General features: G+C 43.8%; 1 protein-coding gene across 1 annotated transcript; it reads right to left on the bottom strand.

Annotated features, from left to right (window-relative positions):
• Window positions 1-5,173: 5,173 nt before the first annotated feature.
• med18 (mediator of RNA polymerase II transcription, subunit 18 homolog (yeast)) lies at window positions 5,174-6,719 on the bottom strand. The gene is made up of 3 exons (XM_079275479.1): window positions 6,390-6,719; window positions 6,172-6,272; window positions 5,174-5,817 (listed from the first exon to the last, which is right to left on the bottom strand). Exons 2-3 carry the CDS (start codon window positions 6,242-6,244, stop codon window positions 5,261-5,263), a joined length of 630 nt encoding a protein of 209 aa, XP_079131605.1. The 5' UTR covers window positions 6,245-6,272; window positions 6,390-6,719; the 3' UTR covers window positions 5,174-5,260.
• Between the last annotated feature and the right edge of the window lie 2,569 nt (window positions 6,720-9,288).

Genomic DNA, 9,288 nt, shown 5'->3' with positions numbered 1-9,288 from the left:
GGAATACCTCCACGACCCCAATATCCAACTGTCCTCAGTGTCACTTCACGTTGAAATTCGCCTCGTAATATTGCTGTTAAGCTTCCAGTCTGAATCAATAAGAAGCAATTCAACGGAGTAAAAGGATCATGGTGAATACGAGCAGAAATCACAGCCTCGCGTGTAGAGATAAGAGAAGTAATAAAAGTAACAATAATTTTTCGTCCATTTTACCTGGAGTAAAATAATCAAACGGCGATAAAGACGCTTCTCATTCAACAGTCCACATCACCTCAAGGCGGTCAATCTCAAGCGCGTGTCAGAGCCAGTCATTGGGGGCTCTTCTCAATCCAGTTGCAGCAACAGATGATAATTCAGATAAGAAGCATATTTGCAAAGCAGTCGTCGATAAATCCTCCAGAAGACAACAGGAAAGGAACGAGAAAACACCAGAGCTGCGTTGAGAGCATCCACTGAGGCGATAATGCGTGATTACCGTGAATTATTAAATCTTCCAGTCTGCACGGATTAAACTGGCAGCGGCACATTCAAGTCCATTCAGCCTGAACAGCACCCAACTGTCTGCAATTATAATGAAGAGACGTGCGCATGTGACGAATCGATAAATTCCCAGTCTGAAAAATATAAAGAAAGAAAGAAAGAAAAAAAGAATATAGTCCAGCGAGCAAATGTCGTATCCACTTGTCAGGTTGATAAAATAGTCTTTTATCGCACCTTCCTCTTGCTCCCCTCTATCCCCCCTTGCCTTCTCTCACTCTCTCAGATCCCACACATGTTCTCATTTGCTTACAACTCGTTCCGTCGATGTGAACCGAGGATGACGCGCCGGCGCTGTAGTGGAGATGCTGCCAATTGGAGTGCGCTCACGAAATCAATACTCTCCGAACATGATTACAGCGAAACCCCGAACTCCCTCTTTCTCCACCTATCTCACCATCATCTGTGATATGAACGGCGAGAGCAAAACCCCAAATTCTTAATGGAAACTCTGCATAACGATCTCTGAGCGTCACACGGCGCTTTGTGTGCCAGCCTCCCCGTCCAGCGGGGATAAAACAAGACAATGTGTAAATTACACAGGGGGATTTTCCGGCATAATCTATTTTTTTTTTTTTTTTGGTCTTTTAGAAACACAGTGCCCGGTCTGTCTTTGTGCGTAGCAGATTGTCCAGCGCAACGTGTGCAGCGTCCAATTGCCCTTCAGGGAGAACTCGTGGTGCGCAAGAGGTTTCACCTCTGATGATTATTTGCGGGCTATACCTCAGCCAGTGTAATTGTCTATGCCGATTCGACCGATTTAGTCCAGATTAGGAGAGATTAGGAAACCCTAGATTTTAATCCGGGAGTAGTGAGTTGAAATGTTTGTTTTTTTCAGAGGCCAGATTGAAAGATCATCTCTGCTCCGCACTCCATCCAAAGTCAGGAGGCATAACACTTTCACATTATCATCTCAAATCGCATTTGCCAAGACTGGACGCCAAAGACACGCTGCTGTGGCAGACACAGCCCCGGTCAGACCCGAGTGCGTAATTCTGCTACACTGACCGAGGGGGGAGATTCCGCCCCTCCATCCCACCACCCCCCTCCCCAAATCTGACAGCAGGGCGGGCACACAGTCACAGGTGCACGGATCCCATTGGCTGTCATTAAAAATGACTTTTTGTATGTAAAAAAAAGGTGGGATGGTAGCCCCACACCTTTCACATTTTTTCCAAACGGTTTACTGAGCTCACAAGCTATTCTACAGCAACAATCTGATTCGCAGTTTTATGCACATTCACACCTGTTACATTGATGGTTGCTGTATAAAATATATGGATGGACTTTTACAGGCAGTCCTATACTTCTACATACGCCTTTTTTTTTAACCGCCCAGGGGAGATTCTACTCAACATATTCTACACAGTTGTAACAAAACACCCTCATATTTCAGGGTGAGACATGCGCAGCTCACAGGCACCAGTAAAATAAGCACCTGTGCAGCAAGGCTGTAAATTGCCTGAGGACCCCGCCCTCTTCGTGCAAACCGTGCATGGATGGAAGCTATACTTAAGATGTTTCACAACATGGCCACACTGTGTGCACTTAGACATGACTCATGTTGAGAAATGTGTCAAAAATAGCACTTTTAAATGCAGGAGGATGTGTCAGTGTGTCATAGAAATGACTTGATGCTAAACATCATTGGGATCAGATGCCTAAAAAGTAATGTTGCTTATAGTTTGTGTAAGAAGTCTGCAAGCCCTACTGCACATTTGATGAACAGGAAATTATCTATTCATTGTCATTTGGCCACTTAAATATGAGCAAACAGTAAAAATCTAAATCAATGCTGGAGAATGATCCTCTAGTCTGTAATACAAGGCGCTACTTATGACGCTTGTTCAGAAGTAAAACCCCTGGGTGCCAGAGTGTTGGTGACACAAGAGAACACAATGCCTCTTGATTACACGTAAAGTTAAAGAAAAGTAAATGGGGAGACAAATGACTGAGGCTCACAGCTGAACCGAATCTCCAGAGAAACAAGGAGAGTTGACTGAGACAAACAAAGAAGAGGGAGGCCCAGGCAGCACGACTTTAAAAACTACATATGTGTTCGGTCGCCTCGAGGCCGACTGCTACGCTGTCCCCCATACCAGACATTCCAGAGGCAGCGTGGCTGGCTTCAGGCTCTGAGTAGCTGATCCTGGAACAGCATGTTCTGCACAGCAGTAATCAGTCAGCCACAAGCGAGGCAAAGCTTTGGGCCTGTCAATTTATCCCCCCGAAAAAGTTCTCTGGAATTTCATTCACATTGGGGAAAGGGACAATCCTCATTTCCTCGGCACTGCCAGCAGACGGCCATCACGACTTCACGTTGTTGTGCAACGTGTCCCCGTCAACCATTCCGCCCGGCGGGATCAGGATGAGGGGAAGCTGGAGAAGCCTCAACAACACCCGTGGGAGATCGATGACTGTTTGGGAAAACACTTCCCCCTGGTTCTCCTCCCCTCTCAGCCATCCACCCACACTCTCTAACAAGCACATGTGTCTTCAATGACACATGAAGGAGAGGGCTCAAATCCAAGTGCTGGGAACGTTCCAGAGTAGACGAAGCTGGATTTCACCCCTCCGTGGCACCGGGCCCAAAGAAGGATGACTTAAAGACTTCCTGCCCCGAGCAAGAGCCAGCTTTTTGTGGCATCTTGGTGTGTGCGCTGCCAACTATGAACATGATGTTCAGAGGCAGCAAAGACAATTGATGCCAAGAGTTTTAATTAAAGCTATGTTGTGGAATGGAAAGTAAAGGCACGTTCAGGTGATGGCGTCTCTCCCCGTTTCAGAATTTGATAATCAGTTACGTTATCTTACCGTATTCATAGATTTATCGGGATTTTTATATGCATGCATTGGAATCGGTGTCACTCCAGTCTGTTTCTTATAATACACCACGCAGAGTATCATATTGCCTCCGGCAACAAGTTCAAATCCCCGCACTTGTGCAAGTTAAGTTAGTTGGCTAGATCCACAATAGCCGAGCAGGCCCGATGCCAAGACACCGATTAGCCTAGCTATGCCCCTGTTCTCCAGGCAATGTGGAGTGGAGGTGCAGTGGGAGTCCAGCTCATCACCAAAGGGCACCGTGCTTAACACAAGTTTAAGTGGAAGAAAGCCAGCAGACTGTAGTGTATATCTATGCTGTACATATAAAGCCTTGGGGAGGAATCTGCCTCTTTAATACATAATTCACTCAGAGCTGAAACATCATGCTTTCGTCCTAAGGGCCAGTAGTCTGCTCGTGGTTGTTGGAACATAAAACTGTCTCCATCAGATAATCCGGGCTCTCATTGACTGGCAACCTTTGTGTACCAAACTATGACGTTGGGTTCAATTGGAGCACAGAACAGCCTTCAAAATAGACAAATATGAAGAATCCTACAGCAACATCATGCACAGTATGTTTAAGTGTCCATCTGGTGGTTTTTCGAGGTGCATTTTCTGTATGTGAAAGCAATGTCATCTCACCTTTTCACCTCAGCGAGCTTGTCCTCATCTGCCTTGATATGCAGGTAGGCCAACATGTAGAGACAGCCATCTGCCCTCGAGCTCTCCCTTCAGACACGCTCGCTTTACATTGCAACCCCTGCAAACGCATCTTCCTGTGTGTGTGTGTGTTTGTGGGGGGGGGGGGGGGGGGGAATATTATTAGAAGCACTCCTGTCTTATTGCCCACATTATCCTAACTGACAGGATGTGCATTAGTTACTTCAGTCGCCGCAGCAGATTGGCCATAATGTTGACACACTAGTGTACAAGCCGTTTTGGAAAATTCAGCATGAAGAGGGAGGGATCCTGAGGCAGCGGTAGTGCTTTCATGTGCAATAGTCGCAGCTCAAGTTCCCATGAAAGAGGCACTAATGGGTTAACAGTAGAAATGAGAGGGGAAATCAATGCTTTTGTTTAGGGGGGAAGAAAGAACGGCTTTCACAGGTCTATGTATCATTAAGCAATTGAGAAAGGTAATTAGAGTTGGGGGGGGGGGGGGGGGGTGCAGATCTCACAGCTAATTATTTCCATGGCAACCACAGCTCCTGTGGATGGTCTGAGGTAGCGTTCAGCTGCCAGTCACACAAAGAGCAAGAGAGACCCCTAGTGGGGTAAAATGTGTTAAACACACAACACAAACAATATTAATTTAGTAAAAGAACAGGTCTTTGTGCAACATACTGTAGGAAACAGCTGCTACAATGTAGTGACGTGTATAAACTGGTATAAAACCGTATGTTTTTAGGTGTTAAACCTGCCACAGAGAGAATCAAATCTAGGTATTTTTTAACAAAAGATCATAATCGAGAACTTAAACCAATTAAAGAAATAAACAGGCCAGGAGCCACCCTGATACTTTTTTTTACTGCTTTACACTTTTAGGTTTCTTCTATTTATACTTAAATACATCACCATTGTTTCTTCTGTAAACAGTGTACAATTAATTATTAAAGACATAAATGAACTACCAAAACTGTGCAGTATGAATTGATGAAAAAGCGATAATGGTTGTCAAAACATCTGTGACCACGCGTTGGTTGAAAATGATGGATTGCGATAATATTTTATATGACTGTAGTCATTTCCAGCTCACATAACAAATGAACCAGAAGTGTAGCCGTTAAGTCAAAGTTGAATTGCATTTAATTTCAGGAACAAATGTAAACATTATTAAAACAAAATCTCGTTTGTCCATGGTGGCCGGAGATGACTTGACCCTCTGAATGATGTCCATTCAATGTCTCTGTTTGCTGGGGTCTATCTTCTCCAGGTGAACCAGGGGCTTAAGCTGCTCAGCAAAGCTGCGCATCTCCTCTGACATGGTGTCCTGTCCAGCGGGAGCCAACACGCTCTGCTCCACCAGGTACGAAAGCGATAGGCGTTCTGTGTTGTCCGTGTTCCCCGGTACCAGGATGCGCGACAGCTTGCTAACCACAATTTTCATAGCACCTTTGCGGAATATGTGCCCGTTGGCCACAAATTCGTGGTCCATGCGGAAGCCCATCTCGTTGAGGAAGTCCGGCAGGCTGTGAGAGGCGGCCACGTCAACACAGTTGCGCACCAGGGCGTGGCGGCTCTTGTCTCCCACTTCGGGTTGGCCTAGGTAGCGTAGGTTCCACGGCGACGTGGGGTGGGAGAGCGACCGCCGGGCACGCAGAATGAAAGGGTTCCCCTGTTGGCCTTTCAGAAGATAAACCAGTTCATGATCTGTAAACGTCTCCGGTTCCATGTTGTCACACAGACCCCGAAGGCGATGCAAGAGGCTTTCCAGTGCCTGGTCAAACACACTGCCTGTGTTGATAAGAGGTAGAGAAACATGCATAAATATATAAAACAACATGTAAACAATGTGGTGCACCTACATTTTATACATCGAGACAAAAAACACTCCAACATTACATCAGCCGAGATTACTAAAGACACAGAGAGGTGAGACAGAAAGGAAAGAGACCGCTGTCACAAACACGGCGTTTGTGATGTTTTTTAAGGTTAAAAGTTGTTATCTTTGCTATGCTGCCAGTATTGCAGTCTCATACAACAACTGTAACACATCAGTGCTGCAACAATCCACTCCTACAGGTCATGTGGCTACCTAACACGTATGAAGAGACGTTTCATTGTCTGTCTTCAGCTGTGGATGTTTACCTTGCAGCAGATATTCCATCATATTGACTGCGCCTCCGGTGACGGGCATCGTTGAAACAGGCGGGGCTTCCATACTTCCCCAGGCACCACGTTGTTTTTGACTGTAGGAGTAAAGTATCAATAACAGTTAGCGTTAGTTAGCTATATCTGTACCCTCTCCATTACACCGTTAACTGAGTTTACGCCAATTCACTCTCCAAAGTAGCTTGATTCATTACCTGAAAAAATGACAAAATGCAGCTCTTCACTTGATGGGGAACACCGGCTAAAAGTTGGAGTGTCCGTCTTCTGAAGAGTCTCCACACCGATGATCCGTAGGCTTCACTGCGTTGGTTCAATTGACACACGGCTAGCTAGTAAGTTAGATATCCTGCTAGCTAAAGCAGCTAGCATCTGTTAGCTACAATAGCGTGTTAACCAACTCACCGTGCTACGCGTTTCAACGTTAGCTACCGTACTTGTATTGAATGACCAATTAGTGGAAACAAAGACGTGATTAGAACAAAACAAAAATATTCCAACTGCTTGGTTTATTTTCGGACAGCAGAATAACGAACACAGCCGACAACAGTGTATGAAAATCAAGCTTACTTTTCTTCTTCTGTTGCTTTATCTGCTGCTGTTGCGTCCAACTTTGAGGCGCATTACAGCCACCTACTGGAGTCTTGTATGTAGGGTTCTTCTTCTACGGTTGTATTTGTGGCAGAGCAGACGCAGAAGTGGGGTCAACATGTTCTTGTCACTTGCCACACTTGTCACTGATCCTTTCGCCCAGCACAAACATGGTGCTGTGTTAACCACTCTTAAGTCTTGCTGTGATTATTTCCTTTCTTCTGTTCCTATTACGGTACTTTAAAGTACTACTACGTTCTGACTAAGATGTTTGTATTTTGTGATACCTCGTTCGGTTTCTTCGTCTTCATCGTCATTCCCCTTTTTCTGCCACCTCTCCATTTCTTTTCTTTTAATCACTGATTTCCTTCTCCTCTGTATTTCATTTTGTTAGTCTCTTTTTTTGCAAGCTTATATTATAAGCATACTCATTCCCTTTAAGAACTGCACATCTACACCACCTGTGTACCACATCGGTGTAGTCTGAGCAAACATTGACAGCTCAATGAGTAAATATTCAAGGATAGATTTAGTTTGACCCAGTTAGGAAATTTCTCAATCGAAAAAGATCACTGCTTCAAAATGTCCCTTCAGAACTGCTTGGTGGAAGTCATAAACACTTTTTATTCATGAATTACGATCGTTTAAACAGTGGCATTTATGGAACAACTTAATTCGGGACCTTTTCTCTTTACTTTTATGTTACTATACACACAACCACTGTCCATGTAAGTCATATGGTTGTTTGTTGGTCTCCTGAAGACAATTGATGAATAAACCACTGAAGTCTCCTCTTCCACCTGCAGTAAGAAGAAAGAAATGTATTTTCATTTAGGTTACGCCATCATCATCATCATCATCACTTACTCACGTACTTACTCTGCCTCTCCAGCCACAGCAACAAAAGTGAACAGGAAACGCTATGAAGAGATAGAAACAGAAACCAGGGTTATGTCAAAAGTCTTACCACTGAAAATAACTATAAAGAGGAAATTCAATACGACAAAAAGCTGAATACTTTACCTGCCAGCAATTTTTGTCTGTAGCAAATGAAAAGTGACATTAAAATAAGAGATGTAAGGGCTGCTGATGTTCCATAAATAACTGCCATCAGATATCCAGGCTTTGTAGGTAAGTCTGTAAAACCAAAACAAATAAGAAATGAAATTCCTTTGATTCGGCCCACAAACTCCTTACAGAGCGACACAGAAAAACACACACCTGTTGCGTTGTTGGAAGCATTTGATGGCCCGTGAGTGCTGTTAACTGTAGTGTATCCATAAAACATCTGCTTTGCACTGCAATTTAAAGACCCATTTGGATCGACAGGCACGGATATCGTCCTTGTGCGTGTCTCCACATTTAGTGTGCCGTTTGCTTTGATGTTACTGAATTCCATGTCACACGTCACAGCACAAGAAACAGATGAAACCTCACTGTAGTGTACTGTAATACAGCAAAAAAAATAGATTTTAGGTCAAACCATTTCATTTTGACAGAAGACATTGTATGTGTGTGTGTTATTTTCTCACCTGTGATTACACATAAGTTGATAGTAAGTAGCTTCTGCTTGTGTCCATCACATCCACTTTTCCAGCAAGTGTATTTCCCAGCATCTGCTCTTTTGACATTTACAATGTGTAGAGACTTGGTGTGAGTCACAAAGTCTGGTTCTGGTCCTCGTTCGGAGTTCCTGAGTGCGGTCGTGTTACTTGCTTCAAATGTCCATTTTAAGTTAATGGAATCGCCTGGACATGCATGAGTAAAACTGATGCCTGCAATAACGGAGAATGTCTTAAGAGTTTCTATCAGAGTTTCTGAAAATACAAAAAAAGGTTTTGTTCATGTGAATAAAGGATGCATTTTGGCAAATGTATTTAACTGGTTATGAATAGCTTTTGGGTGTTTTTATTCATGTTTTAAAAGAACAAATGACAATCACAATAGTTCTGACCTTTCTTCACGCTGAGGATGACTGTGGGCGGTTTATTCCAACAATTGTCTTGAGAACAATTTTCACACCAGTAAAGGCCTTGATCCTCCTCGGTGAAATTATCGATGACCAGGGAACCATTGCTTGGCACCTTTATTCTGGAGCGAAGGAGCGGCTGATGGTACTCTATTCCTGTCTTATCTTGAAAATATATCCGGCTTGACTGGCCGTGTTCACCTTTCTTGTAAGACCATTTGAAAGAGTTCGAATCACTTCTGTATTGTTGACAAGGTATCACAGCTCGACATCCCAGCGAGAACAGAAGGTGATTTGTTGCTGCCAGAATACAAGTTTCCTGTTACACACTATAGCTTGAAAAAAGTAAAATATAAACAATGTATTGACAACACTAACTTCCCAAATTGCATTCTAAATACAGTGTAATATGAAAGATTGAGTCATGTTACTTACTGTTTTCTGAGGTAAAGGGGGATGAGTTCCAAATAATAAGGAGAAAAACAAAGCCTTTTTGCATTGTGCTTGAGGCACTCAACCCTCTTGAGACATAAAGA

Source organism: Melanostigma gelatinosum (genome assembly GCF_949748355.1).
Source record: "Melanostigma gelatinosum genome assembly, chromosome: 9".
Classification (NCBI taxonomy): domain Eukaryota; kingdom Metazoa; phylum Chordata; class Actinopteri; order Perciformes; family Zoarcidae; genus Melanostigma; species Melanostigma gelatinosum.
This window is presented reverse-complemented; position numbering and strand designations above follow the sequence as displayed.